This window comes from Diadema setosum, chromosome 15, assembly GCF_964275005.1.
Source record: "Diadema setosum chromosome 15, eeDiaSeto1, whole genome shotgun sequence".
In the NCBI taxonomy this organism is placed as follows: domain Eukaryota; kingdom Metazoa; phylum Echinodermata; class Echinoidea; order Diadematoida; family Diadematidae; genus Diadema; species Diadema setosum.
In genome coordinates this window covers 23,827,020-23,845,003 of record NC_092699.1, presented here as the reverse complement: position 1 = coordinate 23,845,003, position 17,984 = coordinate 23,827,020, and the positions used below count along the sequence as shown (strand labels likewise).

At 38.5% G+C, this 17,984-nt stretch overlaps 1 protein-coding gene across 1 annotated transcript in view; it reads right to left on the bottom strand.

Moving 5' to 3' along the window:
* Nucleotides 1–3,909: 3,909 nt before the first annotated feature.
* The window catches only part of LOC140238604 (pleckstrin homology domain-containing family M member 1-like), a 30,474-nt gene continuing 16,399 nt past the window's right edge, over nt 3,910–17,984 (bottom strand). Inside the window, exons 8-17 of the mRNA XM_072318505.1 lie at nt 16,866–17,632; nt 16,571–16,811; nt 15,339–15,475; nt 12,739–12,834; nt 11,127–11,229; nt 10,248–10,370; nt 8,798–8,910; nt 7,524–7,655; nt 6,947–7,117; nt 3,910–5,398 (exon numbers count right to left, since the gene is read on the bottom strand). Of these exons, the coding sequence (XP_072174606.1) occupies nt 5,258–5,398; nt 6,947–7,117; nt 7,524–7,655; nt 8,798–8,910; nt 10,248–10,370; nt 11,127–11,229; nt 12,739–12,834; nt 15,339–15,475; nt 16,571–16,811; nt 16,866–17,632 (2,024 nt within the window). The 3' untranslated portion in view covers nt 3,910–5,257. The remainder of the gene's footprint in view (nt 5,399–6,946; nt 7,118–7,523; nt 7,656–8,797; nt 8,911–10,247; nt 10,371–11,126; nt 11,230–12,738; nt 12,835–15,338; nt 15,476–16,570; nt 16,812–16,865; nt 17,633–17,984) is intronic.

Sequence of the window (17,984 nt, the reverse complement as noted above, 5' to 3'; positions counted from 1 at the left end):
TGATTTAATTAGAAAAGTTTTGGAAAGAATTCAATTTTATAAACATGTATTTCTAGTCTCTTCGTAATTCGCAAATCGAAATGAAATGAAAATTAGGCCCTCTTAAAAACCTAATATTTTTCTATAATGCGCACATTTCCGCATGTTAATTTTCTATCTTTTGATAAGGGATATTTTGATCTTTCAAATGAAGTACTCCTCTAAAGCGTGTTCCAGCGTGTTTTTAAACTATTTGCTGTTAAAATTGTGAGTTTTACACTGCATTTTGATTCGCTGCTCCAATTCAAGGTACACAAATTCAGTGTTGCCATCACATTGAAAGAGAGAGCGAATTGCAGTAGGAGCAAGTATATATTTCTAGATGTGAGAGTGCTAGCCCCGATTATTGATGCTCTCTTTTGTCAAAGCACATGGGTAACACCTGTAGTTGAACGCATGACTTCAAAGCAGAGCAGTAGTTGCCTCTCCTTCTCTAGCACCTCCCTGATTCCACAGAATGTTCCTATTGTGGGAGCACATTACATATATGGTGCCCTATCACATGATCATGAATGTCCAATCACTGACTAGCAGTTAACTGACACAGGCAATAAACTGAGAAGTGGTGCACACACAAATAAAAGACACTAGAAACTCGGGGGTGTACAGATGTATAAATTTAATACTGGAAACCACATCCAATATAATACACCAAGAACAAATATGAAGGACAAGCAAAATGACACAGTGTTTCTTTGGAGTCATGTTGATGCTTTCACAAGCCATCAAATATTCAAAATAAAAAAGAATAAATATTTCTATTATGTAACACCACAAGAAGCTTCCATTTTACAGACACTCAAGACATAACTACATCATAGTGATGATATATTAAGTAATTGTTGCCCTTACACATATTCATTTTGAATCCATTATACCATGTCTGCTTTGTGAATTGGTGCATGGAGTAACCTTTGTTTTTGTTTTTACACAATGATTACGTTTCTTTATACTAAGTATTCTTGCTTCGCATGAATGAATGTTTAAATGTTAAGTCAAGTCGTTGCACTGGACATACGGCATTCTCCATGTATTACATTTACTCAAAAATAATAAGTGGTTAAAAGTATGAGTTGAGAACATACAGACTGCTCCCAAGGGGCCAGTCCCACTGGTGGTTAGGCAGATTTGCATATGAATTGCGCACAAAATTGGTTTATACATGTATTCACTAAACACCTGCAACCAAAATTTTGTGCAGCTCAAAAATCTTGGAAATGGAAAAACATGCCTCTGCGGATAACTGCGGATGTGTGCAGATGTTGGCCAACTCATACAAGCATGTTTCACGAATAGACGAGGTTCCGTGACGTCAAATGACGCTTTGGCCGAGGGGCAAAAATAAATTTCATGTGTATTACGCACATGGCTCAAGCGCATTGTACACGTAGCGTATACCCGCCTGCCTATCATGAGACGTGGTATGTAATTCTTACGCGCTTGCCCACTCATATGGGGGTCCCCTTACGCAATTTTTGCTCCTCAGCATGACTTGGTGACGTCATTGGAACCTCGTCTATATTGTGGATGTTTGGTGAATATAAACCAATTTTGTGCACAATGATATGCAAATCTTCCTAAACGCCAGTGGGATCGGGCCTTACAAGTAGCAATGTTGAGAGTATAGAGTTGGATGAAGTGGCTTTTGCAGAAGGCAATTGAACATTATTTGTAGTCAAAGTACTTTGTCCATTTGAATTTTACTTGTAATGGAGTTATTTGTCATACATTGTACTGAAAAAATGGAAATTATCATAGTTTGGTACAATAACTAATACACGTTTTTCCAAAAATATCCCTCTTATTATTTTCAAGTGGTTTCATTGATCATGACATTTTTTTAAAGTTTCCACACCACAAAATATTCCATGTTTATGACATGCCAGTTGTCTTGGATTAACCAAATTTGTCTAACAAGTCCCAATTTGAGACGTCTAATTCTCAGAAAGTGTACGCCATAGAAAACAATTAGACGTGCTCTCCACATTCTAGTTCTGCAGTGGCTAGGCCGTTGTCTTGCTTACATTTGAAAAGCTATTGCTAGATTTGACAGTAAGGTGAAAGCCTATAGATGGCATGCTTTTGGGTTGTCATGAGTAGCCTCATTCAAGAGAATTTGTTCAATAAGAGTGATCAAATCAAATAAGCCAGGCTTTCCTGGAAGCTGAACCTTTGCAATAAATACATTGTCCTTGAATATATGTCACAACTTTTAAGGAAAGCTTGAGCACAAAATGCAAAGAAAGGTACAGTACTCATGACACTCTAATAAGAATATTGCACAAAGTAAAATCGGCAAATTAATCTACATGTTTTTCTATGACAGACAGCAACACAGTTTCTGATTTAGTGATGTTTCCTTGGAGTAACCATAACAGATTAAAGCTGGCAGATATATTTCAGCTTCAGTGTCTGATAAAGTCAGTGCAACTGAAATAGCAATGTGTAAAATAAATGTATGTGAGTTCTGCATAACAATAAAACTCTTCAATTACAAGCATAATATGAAATCATGCAACTTATCAGTCATATGATACCATCAAGAGTTCCCATCTCATTACAGATTCGATTTTCAATGCACATTCCAATTGTGGAAGTAAAGAAGTTGGCCGAAATCCAGTGTAAATTTTCTCTTACTACTCTCTCTCAAAACAAGAGGCTAGTATATATTCTTATAATCTGCAAATGCCACTCTTATTTTAACTGCTGATGCTTAATGCATGTTGTAGAGAAAAGACAGTTCTGCAGAAATATCACTCTTTATTTGATGAACAAAAAGGTTCTCACAGAAAGTAGAATTATGAAGAGGCAGCGAGAAAAAAAAAATGCATTCTTCAAACCATCAACATATAATACAAAATATGAGTTGTACGGTATCTTCTCAGCAAACAATGTTTTGAAAAAGATACAGAGGCAAAAGAAGCAATTGTGCACTCATTTTTTCACAGATGCTAATTCTGTAGCACTTGGCAAGATAGCAAACGGGTGCAATTTACACACAGGACAAACACATAGACCTGCAAGTGCACTTAATAGTAAGCTGCATATTGTGCCATATCATATAACATAACCAATCTTGTTTCAAATGAAGATGTCTGTACATCCCTCACAAATTCAACAAGCAAGAGTGGCACTCAAATTTCTACATCAATCTTATGAATGCATTCAATGATTGCATTCAAACACCATGCAGTGTATGTAAACATGAGAGCTCGAGTGTTGGTGAATGAAAATTGTGCATTCAAGAGTGACAATCAAGTTTTATGTTGGATTTCAAACAATGTTTCATACTCATTACAGGATCTACGAGTCAAATATGTTTAAATGTTAAATCACGATATCTTGCAATGACCTGATTGACTGCATTTCCTGCCTTCATCACTCATTCACTGCATGTAGCTTTGTCATTAAAGGCCTTAACAGCAGTAGGCATGAAAATCTTTCCCTGAACAAAAAGAAAGGGCTCGTGTCTGCTGAAATGGCAAGAAAGTAAATGAAGAGGGGACTCATAACCAATCACACTACTCTACAACAAAAAAGTGTTCTAGAAAAGCTGCAAAAACCACAATTTCCCCATTTGTTTCATGATCCCAAAATTAAAAATTATAAAGAAGAATGCTCATTCAGAAAATTATCAAAAGATCAAAGATTGAGTCTATTAACCTATTTCACCTATTTCAAGTCCTCACATAAAATCCAGTTGTGCAACTTTTGGTTGGTTTTGTCGTGCATGGTCACAATGGGCATAGATATGGTTACTTTTGAAAAACAAATCAAAACAAAGCAAAATTAAATGAAATCTACTCTGCAAAATACAAATACATTGTATATACTGTAAGGAAGATACAATGTATGAAGGCCATTTAATTTCACACGTTTCCCATCCATATAGGTATCTAAGTGGCAGTGTCATTTAAATCTATTGAGTTGTAGTAGATGTCAAATACCATAAGTCAGTGGTAAAATCTTGCACAACTGATATATTCTGTGAATGCAGATTCAAACACGATAAACTTCATCTGCAACTTTATTTGAGAAGCAAGCTACACACTATGAGAATGAGCAATTGTCACACTGTGCCTACAGGATCTTTACCAGATGGGATTGAAGAATGAAGTTGGACAGGGAAAAACTTAAATATAGACTGACTCCAACACAGATGATCAAACTCAAACTCTTTATGATAGTCAGCAATGCATGCAACAGTGAAGACACACAATTGTGTCCACCCAGCTCAAGTCCCCCCAAAAAGTAGGCTGAATGAATTTTTTCTTTTCTGTAGAGTTTAAAGAGATATTAAAGCTCTAAGCTTTAATGTGATATACATTGTATAACTTAGTGAAATTGGACCATCCTCTCCCCTTCAAAAAGTGATTGTGAAAAAAAAAAGAGACAGCTAGGAGGTGCAGTTGCATAGAAAGGGAGAAAAAAGGGTTCTAAGAATGAGGGTCACTCGGGTGTCCCAGTGAAAACGGCACCTGTTCGAAAAAAAACATGGTCCAGGAAAACTGCTGGTATCTCAATTTTGGTTTTGTTTGAAGCTGCCAAATTTGACAGAATACAGATTACTCTCCCATGTAAGACAAACTTGAACAATTTCAGTCCGTCATCCCAAATGGCATGTATTGGTCCATTGCATAGAATCTTAATCTGCAACTTTTTGTTGGTTTTGAGCTGGGCGGTCACAAATATTCACAAGAGCAGAAATTGACCCCATATGGTGAAGGTACAAATTAATGTTTCTAGTTCTGATCACTAAATCAAAGGCACTTGATACAAGTAGATGAGTGAGTGATTGTGCAACACACACCTCTGACAGTCAAGGGTGACACGCTTCTCACTGGGAGGAGTGCATCAATCCCTATTAGCCTGACATGGACTGATTTGACCGATATGAATTTGCCTTCTGATAAAGCACACATGTATTGCATTTAAACAGAAACACTTAAGTCACCGCATCATCCATGTGAAGATGGAAGTCTCTCAAATATCTTGTCTCTCACTGCCTAAACCATAAATGCAGTATTGATGGTTCTCCCATTCTGCACTTGAACATTGCAAACAAAGGGATGTGCTGATCACATGTACGCTGAGCTTTCACTCTCGAACGTATACAGTGCTGGCTGTCAACGCTGTGGAGCAACATTTCTGTCAACACACCACTAGATGGCACCGCAATCCCCCCGAGCCACTCACTGTGGGACCTCTCCTCCCACTTTCAGGTGAACGGGGAGACGAAGTTCTCCTGGGGTGAGCTCTGGTTGGACTGGGCCTTCCGCAGCTTCCTCCTGACACACCTGGGGCACGGCTGGTGCTCCGTCTTGCACGCCTTGTGGTACACCGACTTGCACCTTTCACACTGCACAGACAGACAGACAGACAGACAGAGGTAAACGTTGCAAACATTACAAACAAACTGACATGGCACCATTACTCGCAGCATCCAATTCATCTCCACAGAGACTCAAACCCTAAGCATCTCTTAAACACAAGATTATCCAATTGGACCCCTAGCAAACTGGAAACTCTGATTGCGTGAACACGCACACAATGTAACATGTGTGTACTGCACATCACAACCTCATCATCCCATGCCGAAGGGATCCAGGGCCCATAATCGGGCACTGGAAGGTCCAGTGTTATAGATGCTCTCTGGTGTTATTTTTTACCTTATTTTTGAACACACATGACAAACTAAAGTTAGGCTGGAGAGCGCTAAATGTTCAGAGGGATAAAATACACCTTAAGCGGGGAAACACACAATTGGAGCCGAGCAGAAGAGATTCAAACTTAAGCTGGAGAACGGAGAGCAAAAATGGCCTTAATGGCAGAGTTAACCCATTGAGGATGAACAGAGTTTGCTTCAACACGCATTTCCCATAGACACTTGCCCGAGTATACTTGGGACTTGTCTTCAACGGGTTAAGAGTCTCTGTCTTCAGAACGCATCATCTTTGACCATTAAAGGCAGGTATTTCACTGGTTTCTCTCTTGCCTATAAAGGAAATCATACTAATCTGCTGTGATCATGATGGGTGATGCATTTGGATCAAATCAAATGCATGCTTTTCTTTGTTTCTGCCATCTTTTTCTGCTCTGCTCATTGAGGAAACCCAAAATGAAAGTTTGGTTACATGCAAAACTACATGTGATAACAGTTACATGAGAAATATCATTATGACACTTTTCTTTTTCTTGCATAGGCCCTACCCAAAGAAAAAATAATTTCTTTCATCATGGCACATTTTGTCGAGTACTTGGCATGTTGGATCCAATATTGACATTATGATTATCATCCCGACACCTGATTAATAAACATGTATTTTGTCCTGCCTGTGATGCCCACAATCAATATATTGATTACTATCTTTTACACACACACACACATACACACACACACACACACACACATTTTGTAAAAGCGAAAAAAAAGTGGACAATAAATCACTGTTCTTGGAACACTTGTGTGGATAATCCTCATTCACCAATATTTTATAAACATTTATATGTACACGTAGCTATACCTTCTTAAAGATAGGTGTCACTTTGTTTTGTCACTTTGTTTTAATAAACAGAGGATATATAAAAAGAAAATATCTCTCACACTCTAAATGCTAGTTTTCCGACCATGAGACAAAAGAGATACTGTAAAAGTGGAAATTTTCGCGGTGTTGAAATTTTCGCGCATTTCGCGCAACCAGAAAGTAGCGCGAAAATAAAAACACGCGAATATTTTTGCTTGCCATACGTTCCTGTGCGTGATGTCTTGATTCTGCAGAATTAAAAACACGCGAAACTCTTCTGACCCGGCCTAGCGCGAAAAATTAGTCGCGCGAAAATATCCACTTTTTCAGTAGTGGAGTCCACATTAGAGGCTGCTCTGGCCAGAGTTGGCAAAGTTTCTAACCTGAAAAGTGAGATCCATGTCAAAGGGGTAGATGATCTTGCTGTTCTCGCATATTTCGCAGATGAAACCCTTCTGGCTACAGAGGGCGCAATGCTGGACGTGCTTGACAGCAAAGATGACCACTTTCCTCAGGATGGGGGCCAGGGTGCCAGCCTGCACCTGACTGAAGTCCTTTGGAGGTGATTGAAAGAAATTATTGCAGTTTTGATGAGTGGATTTGGATATTGAACACTTTGCATCACTACGGAAAATGCAGGTTAAGATTTGGCACAAAGATAGGAGATGATACCTTTCTATCTACCTACCTACCTATCTATCTATCTACCTATCTATCTATCTATCTACCTTTCTATATATCTACATATTAATCTTCTCTCCATGAGGTATATAGTCCAGAGTAGTGAGATGGGTCTAAGATGTATCCATCTATTCATCTATCTATCTAATATCCACCCAAGCCATCCATCTATTCATCTATCTACAAAACTATTTTCTATCTATCTTTCTGTCTATCTCTCTTCTCTCCATGAGGTATATAGTCCAGGGTAATGATATGATGAGTGAGTCAAAGACTGACCAGCATGGAGTAGAGGTGGACGTGGTCAAGCATGTACTCCCTTGGCCACACCCTCTTCTTGAGCTCCTCGGCAACAGACTGCTTGCAGGTGAAGAGGTAGGCCTTGAGGTACTTCAGCTGCATGCGGACCATCTAGGAGGGGGAAGGGGGAGGAAATCAGCACCCAAGAGGACAATCAATGCACCTGCAAATTACCCATCACTCTTTGGTCCACATGTATTTGGTCCAAAAAGAGAAAATTCACATTTGAAAATGATACACTCTATATACCACATGTTTCATTGGTTTTTTGATTGATTCGCAAATCAAACAAAATGTAAAAATATCAACTCTGATCCTGACATATATGTGATGTGCACGCAAACATTTCTCTGTTCATTACTGTACTCCATGATAATGAATTTTTAGGTAAAAGTGCTCACAAAATTGACATGAAGTCCCAATTTGCAAAAATATAGACTCGCTAAATGTATGGCATATGCAGTAATGAAAGACAGTTAAAGGGTGTGTACAGTTCTGGTTGAGGTGAGGATTTAGCTTTTAACGTTTTGCAAGATATTCAGAAACCACTCTATGAGATGTCAAAGAGCATGCAGTTCTAAGGGGTATCAAAAGTTTATTCGATGAAAATCGGTTTTGAAATGACTGAGATATCCAAAAACACGGTGAAACAAAGAGATCCTAATAAAGTTGTGGCATGTCGCCTTTTATCATTAGCACTTTTTTGGATATCTCAGCCATTTGAAAACCAATTTTCATCAAATAAACATTGAATCCTTCTAAAAATTACATGCTCTTTCATATTTCATAAGAGGCTTTTCATTATCTCACTTAGGAATGTTCAAAACATGAATCCCCGCCTCAACCAGTACTGTACAGTCCCTTTAAATCCTGCTAGTATTCTATGAAAATACAGTGTAAGTCTTGTCACCATGGTGTTATCGAGTTCCATTGTTGTCAAAATTTGTCTTTATTTCTGGCATCACGGACAGTCAACAGTCACATGAATATGTACATGCTATTCAATAAAAGACACAAGAATACTGTATACGAGTATGACCATCATCATAATGAACATAACAAATTTTCTTTGTTCCTACATTTGAATTTTGAAGAAATGCATACATTGTAGTCTATATATCAATAGTTTTTCTCCTACAACTAAAACATATCCATATCGCACAAGGTCAATCATTAATACAAACATATCTGATGGGATGAGATTAATATCAAGACAAGCACAGGAAGAGTTAAATAATTTCATTTTGACCCACCTTGACCTCTTCCAACTCAGTGACAGCCTTGTAGAGGGAAGGGTTTGCTTCGGCTATGTCTATCAGCGGCATGGCCTCAATCTGTTGCAGGAAGCTCTTGGTGTGTTTGGCGACTGTGGGAAGACAAAAGTATAGTCTGTGTATCAATAAGCAATATTAAATGGGTTAGTCAAATACCGGTTAGTGATTGGCTAAACACAGTCACGTGATGGAGGAACATTCGCTATATACGCCCATGGGCGAACATTTTTGTAATGTTCTCCCATGGGAAAACATTTTCACGTAACAAATGACAGAAGGCCTCGGACTGCACGCACACAGTGAATTTGGCTCTGCGCGAGCGAGCGATCGAGTGCGTTGTGCTGGTGGTTGACGTTGACGTATTTGACATATTTGACTAACCTATATAATATAACAGATAATGGCTTTTGTTGTCGGGAACATGTACCAAACGTTCCACCCTCAGGGTTTGAAATGCTATTTCGGGAGGCTATAAGTCCCTCGACTTCGTCTCGGGACTTATAACCTCCCTCAATAGCATTTCAAACCCTTCGGGTGGAGCATTCGGTATGTTCACTCCCTCGCCAGTCATCATCTATATATTGTGGATGACAGAAACACAACTTCTCATTGCAAAAAAAAGTTATCTAATTAATACTACTATAAACACAACCAACGGTGATAAAATCAACTTATCAATGGTATCAATCTACTGCTTTTAATATCTCTCTCTCTCTTTCCCTCAATCGTATAACTACACAATGTAAAATCAATGACATCTACATGTTTTGTAGTTCTCTTTCCTTTGCCCACATCTACAATGTATCTTCCTTTTTTATCTGTCAAAACAAAAGGATTTCAACTACAATGATAATTTCTCTACCTAACAAACAGTAACAGTATATTTGTCAAGCTATCTGATTTAATCTTTTTTATATTTGTATTTCTACCTATCTATTAATCTACCTACCTAGTAATTTTTCTGTCTATCACAATATTTATCTATCTTTTTATAATAGGACAACTGACCTGTTGATTCATCTCCATCTGTTCTTCTATCTATTTAGCTATCTAGCTATCCATCTATCTATATATGTATTTATCTATTCATCTATCTCTCAAGTTATGCTATATATTACTCCCAATCTGCCTATCAATCCCCATCCAGTATTCTATTCGTCTTCTATCTATCCTTCTATCTATCTATCTATCTATCTATCTATCTATCAATCAATCTATTTATTTATCTATCTATCAATTTATCTATGAATCAATCTATCTACGTATCTATCTATCTATCTATCTATCTATCTATCTATCTATCTATCTATCTATCTATCTATCTATCTATTTACCTATCTATATTCCAGTATCTATCTAGTTATGATATGACTACCAATCACCTATAAATCCCCACCCAGTCTTCCATTTCTCCCTCATCTCTCCTCACCTTTATGTTTCCTGAAGTCCCAGCTGTAGAGAACCCTGGCTGGAATGATGGCTTCTTCATCCACGTGGCATTCATAGCAGTAGTAGCAGCCATCGTAGCTACACACCTTGGCCTTACCATAGACTGTTGATGAAAGCACACATAGACACCTATACATCATCTTATCCTTGCATAATATCATACACAGGTCAACTTTTTAAACACAAAACAGTCTTGAGTCCCTACTCTGGCTTATGACTCAGCTGAGCAGGTTTAGAATGGCATTGAAAGGCATTTATGTTCTACATTGTATTACAGCCTGATGCATGATACATCATTAATTCTAATATCTCACTCATCACCATCAACATAATCTTCTATATCATATATCTACTTGCTACATCATTAGAGTTTGTACAATTTTGATTTATCATCTTTTAACAGCAATGGAGCAACATGTTGGTTTTGACTATCATCTGTTTCAAAAGACATCATAATGTAATTTCTCTGCTGCAGTGTAAACTTATGAAACTAAAAGACCTCATATTGAGCCTAGCTCTCTGGAGAATGATGAATGTCTATTTCATTTTGTCATTATTACTTTAATATTATCATTAATCATACAATTATTTTGCCTGCATGGTAATGGTAACTTACTGCATCTGTAGAGCGTTGACCACTTAGACTTTTGAAAAAAAAAAAAGAGAAGAAAATAATATGACTGACTACTTTTCCCGGGGTTCAAACCCACATAAGCATGAACATGTTTGACAAGGTTTAAGCCTATGTCCAAGTTGATAGTCAACATGAGTTGAAACATTCTATACCAAAGGGTTCAAAGGGTGACAATAAAAACAATAAAGATGACCTCAGTCTACCAGTAGAGGGCAGTATACTCACTGATCCCAACTGGTCTTGTGCAGCCTTTGCATTGGTAGTTCTGTGTGTCCAGCCCCTTCTCATTAGCAATGGTGGTCACTTTGGCCAGTAATTCCTGAGTGCGCTGCATGGTGATTAAACAACAAGAGCTGGCTGATACACCTTACATTTAATGATGGGGCAAAATTTTACAACTAGGCCTCAGATCTATCATCTCAATATGTCTTTACATTTGTTTTCTTGGAGCATAGTGCACCTGTTCACTAGAAAAGTATTGTTAACGCTCATAAGATACAATTTATGGGTTTTCTTTTGCTTTGATATTTGAAGTCATGGTTCTAAAAACATCATCAAATAAATGAGCGCGTAATTGATAGAGAGATGAATCAACCCAATCACCCACTAAGTAAGTAAATGATAACTTGATGACACGATGAATGACCAAAAAATTGTACACACACGATGTGCGCCAACATGCCAGGTACGCAATTACATATTATTCAATGCACCGGTAGTAATCATTTATGACACTGAAAGTAGTTATTATAGGCAAATATTCCACAATGATATCAAAACTGACTACAAAATGTATGAATATCTGATGTCAGGCAACACAAATATACCTTCTACAAAATAAACACAAATTTGATTTGAATAGCTTCCTTCATACTGACATGCATGTTTTAAATTATAGCACGAGCGGACAATGATTACTGTAAGTATGGAATATGAATGGTAACAATTAGGGTAAAAAGAAATAACATATATCCCTAACTTTGACTGCTATGGCAACTTTTTCTGCAATGCTGCTTCTGTTAATATAAATTCTATGTATCACATCTGATAAGTCTAGCACATGGCAACAAAATTAATCTACAAAAAGCAACACAGGGAAATTAAGAAAAAAATGAAACAGTGACTATTCATTCTGATTCACTATTCTGACTGTTACTTATAATTGAATAAATAACTACACCGTGTAACTGTCACACACAGCAGCCTCACTCTGTGCCCTTATCTATTAATTCAAATCGATATCTGCACACTACTACTACCCCAGCATTTATACTGTATACCAATACGCCATATATTTCAATAGGTTGTTTTTTTTTTTAAATGAATTTTGTGAGTAGGGTGTTACCCGTGAATTTGAAAACACGCAAAAATGTTAAGTCTGATCCCAACATAAATGAGATGCATCCACATGTACTGGTATAAAGTACACAGTGTATCAGCAATATGCATGATAATATTGTAGGTCTACACCACGATCGTAATTTTAACCACTTGTGCAATTACGTTTGAAGTCTTGATTCGCGGAAAATCAAGACTCGCCAAATATGTGGCATATACAGTCTGCAGACCAGGGCTCGACATTAACTCTTTTCTCTGGTGGCCCATTCGGGCCACTAAAATCTTCAAGCATGAAATTTTGGTGGCCTCAAAAAAGAAACGTGGTGGCCCAAAATAAGAAGAAATATGAAAATTCAGATAATTCTTGGGAATTTCAGATGCCCAATTAGGCCACCAAGAAGGAAATTTGGTGACGTGACATCAACTTGTAGTGGCCCCGGGCCACTGGGCCAGTGCTAATGTCCAGCCCTGCAGACAACATCTACAAAGCGATGTTTACCACGTCGGCATGTTTGGAAGCTGGTGAGCTGCTGAATGGAATTATTTCGAAATCCAGAGGAAAATCGGCCGCTGGCGGCGACAGAGAGATGGGGCTCTGATGAATGAATGACCACGGTGGATGAAAAATCAAAAGAGAAGATGAAAGCAAGAAATGAGTAATCCTGCATTTGAATCATGGCAAAAAAAGAAAAAAATACTTGGACCAGATGATAATTAAAGGGGATGGCTAGTAACTGATCGGTGGGAATGCTGGGGGATGAGTGTTCCAATCCTTGTGGGATTCATTTAAGCGTACATTATATTATACCTATTGTTGTGTGAAAATTATTTGCTTCAGAATGGTCTCATATTCAAGTAATGTGCAGATTAATGCCCTGTCACTGACCAGGCATGCTAACCTGGAAACATTAAACTGCACATTACTTGAATACGAGACCATTTTGAAGCAAATAATTTTCACACAACAATAGATACATAATGTTGTGTACTCTTAAATGAATCCCACAAGGATTGGAACAATCATCCCTCAGCATTCCCACTGATTCCCACTGATCAGTTACTAGCCATCCCCTTTAACAAATGTACTCATGTTTGATTCTAACCTGAAATCGTATCTGCATGCTGTAATCAGTCCTTTTAAAATCTGCTACAATGCTAATTGAGCGATACAACTTGAGAAGTAATTTCTTGAAGTTGAACTTGTGATGGACATGATACATGTTAAGTCATGATTTCATCATTTCCTACTTGATCTCATGGGACAAGATGAAGATGTAAAAAGAAAATATGTCAAGAAAAAAATTATGTATGCCTCCCAGTTTAAGACTTGGAAAGCATTAGTGGCAATTCCTTCTTTTGTTAGGTTATTGGTATACTGTTGGCATGTAACATGGGCATTTACTGGTAAACGCATCCACTGATATATGACGGATATATGCATGATCAAAGATGGTTAATGTTTATTGATCACTCTGACAATTTGTAAATACAGCCCAGTACAACAAAACAGATTTGAATGTTGTCATGGAAACAATAAAAGTCATGTCAGAATGGTCATGGTATGAAATCAAATACAAATCAAAGTAGCAGCGATGGAACATTTCCATACCTTGGGCTTGGTGAATATTGATGGTGAATATTGATAGGGAAGGAGAAAGAATGCAGAGTATGGAAGTCATAATCATAGTTTGTGCCAACCAAATCGAGACAAGAAATAGAAGGTTAGAGTCAGCACAGAAAAGGCATGACAGAGGATAGTTTAACTGCTTTTATCGCATGATCAATTGAATATGTGAGATCATGATATAAGTGTAAGGCTTAAAGACAATTTGTGATTTTTTTTTATTTGCTGTTTTTGTTTTTGTTATTAGCAAAATAAGACATGGATAAATCAAATGTTTGATTTAATCAGTTGCTATGAATGGATTGAGAAATTACTGCTTACTTTATATGCTTTGTTCATATGTTTCATAGAGAAAACAAGGTAGCAGAAGAATATGCAGGTTGATTTTTAAGAGCAAAATTCTAGCTTAGGCTACTCTGTGAAAATATCAAAAGAATAGCATTAGAATGTGTAATGGTTTGGCAGAAGGTTTGCAGAAGACATACAAACAGTAATAGATAATGTTTTTTGGCACAATTAAAATAATATAAAGGTTGTCTTAATAGCTAGATACACTTTGCACAGCACTGGAATTGAGCAAAATTGAGTTGACAAAATATGCAGTGGACAAAATATTATAAGCCAGACTTAGGGTACATATTAGGCAATTCATCCCATTTAGATTGCTAGTCATGACTTATGGCAGTATTAAAAAGTCAAGATTAGGGAGGTAATCTCAATAGGCAATTATGACTCCAAGATTAGGGAGGGTTTCAGATTCTTGTGTCAGGATGAAAAGAAATGGTTATATTTTTCAGCCAGCCTCTTGCGGAATTAGAAAAAAATCGGGGATGGGCATTTCTTTATTTGATATCTGAATGACAAAATGCATCCAAGAAAGAAATGGCGGCAACTTCTTTAAATCAAAACAGGATACATCTTTGTGTAGGCACTGCCATGCAAATACATTTATGTTGTCAGAGGCTCAGCAAAGGCTTATCAATATGAACATGCATAATTACTCCAAATTGCATGCATGAACACTTGTTGTTTGAGTCATTTGCCATTGAACAAAGCACACATTAAAAAAGATTGCCACTCTAACACTTCCTGCTATGTGAGACCATTGCACAGGTAACAATTCACTCGTCTCCGTTAAAAGTAGTATTGATTGGCACTTGAAAGAAATTTGGCGTACTAGGTTCCACTCCTGATTGAGAAGCTGCTGCTATGTTCAGTTTCACTCCATACTTGAGAGAAACATGTGAATTAAAGAACAATGAAAACAGAAACAATGTTTCCGTATGTGGCTTACTAAAGCTCACAGAAATCTACTGCAACCATTTATCAAAATGTCTCAAAACTGTAACACGCTCACTCGAGTAGATTCACTGAGATGGTAAAAACAAATACATGTAACAAAAATTCTACGATCTCAAGAGCTCCTGATTTGTTTGCATGTATTCATGGTGGGTTTTTGTCCTTTTGATACATACTTTCATCGGTGGCTCAGAGGTCCTGTTCTCTGAAGGATTCTCGCTGCTAGCCGAGGCAAGAGTTGAGAAGTTGGCCATGGGAGCGTTGGACCTGTCAGATGCATCCATGTAATTCCTCAGTACAGAATGATAGCTTTCTGGAGTAGAAGTCAAAAGAGGGCAACAAATCAGCCATCACCTAGTAAAATATCCATCAATTTATTAACTACATGTACAAAAGCACTTGGAGACACAGACCTCCACTAAGCCAGCAACTCATTTCCACCCAAAGAGAATTTTTCCACACTTACACGCATGTAATTTTCCCAAATACAGTGTAGTAAGCCTTTTGTTTACGTCATTGCATGGCGCCTTGCCCGAGCAGAGCGCGCACTTTAGTGCACATATCTAAATCTCCAGTATGCGCAGCTTGAACTCCAAGTTCGTTGACCTTATATGCCAAAAGCTGAAAAATCCTTCAAAAAAACATAAAAATTCCCAGATCACTACCAAAATTGAATGAGGTGTTCCTTGTGTCAATATCAATTTTTCATGTAAGTTTCATTTTAATCCTTACACAACTTTTGGAGTTATTTTGCAAACAGTCAAACCAACGCTGATGATCACTTGACCTCCTTCCTTGGCAGAGGTAAAAATTATAGGACATGCACACACTTACATGAACACAAATTCATGCACTTTGATGAACAATTAATAACAGTTACGATCATCATAAATCAATTATGGGAATGGGTATTGACTTCTTAGACTGAATTAACATATCGAGTTTGATGAAAATGTCATCTTTAGACCACAGAAAACTTGCCACATGTTTGATAATATCCAAATAGTTGATTTTTTAACATTACCAGATCTATCTTAACTTCAAATGAGTGATTTGTCTTTTGCCATTATACCTCACTATGGCATCAAGCTGGACTGAATTTATGTCGCTTCGAGGGTTACTGCCTGAGACAAAGCTCAGCTCAGAGTTTTTAAATCAGTATACTTTCGTATAGTGGTTCAAAGATCTTCAGCTTCTGTAAAGTTATTGAAACAATACAGGCAATAGGTGGTGAATGTATAGACATAGGGCATCCGACAGTATCATACATGTACACACATACAAAGTTGTATAAAAATCGAACTGGATAGCAGGTATCTCACATAATTCACTGTGCCAAGCATGCAAGAGAAGAATGCGAGTACTTACAGGAGTTCAATATCTGTAAATTGTATACTGCTAGTGTTACCTTGTTTCTGGTATCCATCGGTGGTGTCCCCAGTGACCACACCCGGTGACGACCCATTGGTAGGGAACTCAGATGACCACCCCCGTAAGGCCCCAAGGCTGTTACCATAGGAACTGGTGAATTCCTCCTCCCGAACATCCTCGGGTTCATTCGTTGTGCCTGAGTGATCATTTATCCGTCCGCCATTTCTCGCCTTGTCCTCGTTTTTGGCTAGCTGTTCTGCATTCTCCACCACCACCACCTCCTGGTTGAAACTTTCTTTTTTCTCCTCTTCCATCTCCTTTCTGTTTTCTACTTCATCATCATCATTATCATCATCACTACTGTCTGACCTGTCATCTGCAAGACCAAAGCCATCACTGGTGTGGAATGCCCCTGGGTCCACTGCATCAATCTCCTCCTGCAGGGAGGGTATCCGTGAGGACTTTTGGTTGCTAGGTGGGGCCGGAACCGCGGTATCGTCCCCTGTATCATCCTGGGAGAAAGGGTTCAGCTCCTCATCATAGTCCTCATCTTGCCTCCCTGCAATCTGCGAATTACCCTGTACTGCCATAGGAGCATTCACCAGTTTTGATTGCACTTCATGACTATTTTTCGCATGGCTCATACGACTTTCTGGCGATTCCGTGGTCTCGTATGGACTGCTGGTCCGTGGAACCGGACCACCCCCCTTCAATAAGTCTTGCCTGACCTCCATCCTTGGTTCGGCGCTCAGTTCCGTTTGCTGCGGCGAAGTTCCCGCCGGAGAGAGGTGTATCACCAAACTGTCCTCAAATTCGTTGGACTCTTCCACGATCACCACGGAGTCGACCCCGCCCCCAGGTTTCCGGGTCTCCAAGCCGCCCTCCACGTGGGCCTCCCTGGTCCCTCTCTCCCCCTCCTCCTCTGAGAGGCTGCGGAGCAGGTTGGTGCTGAGCTCGCTCTCGTGGAAGCTGCTGACTTCGTACGGCCGATCCATCGAGTTTGATGGTGTCACATGGAGGGCGCCCTCTGGTATGGTGAAGCTGGAATTTCGGGACGTTGTAACACCAGACGTAGCCCAGTCTTGGGACATAGCTGAATCTAGAAGCCATGGACAGATGATATTACTGTAAAAGTGGATATTTTCGCGCGACTAATTTTTCGCGCTTGGCCGGGTAAGAAGAGTTTTGCATGTTTTTAATTCCGCGGAATCAAGACATCACACACAAGAACATATGGCAAGCAAAAATATTCACGGTGCTTTTATTTTCACGCTAGTTTCTGGTTGCGCGAAATGCGTGAAAATTTCAACACCGCGAAAATTTCCACTTTTACAGTATATACCAATGCAGCAAAAAGGCTTGACAAAATAATATTGACGCATTATTGATGGTTGTGAATGGAGTTCTTTCATTTTGATCTGTCTGTAATGTATGGTTTTCTCCTATTAGTC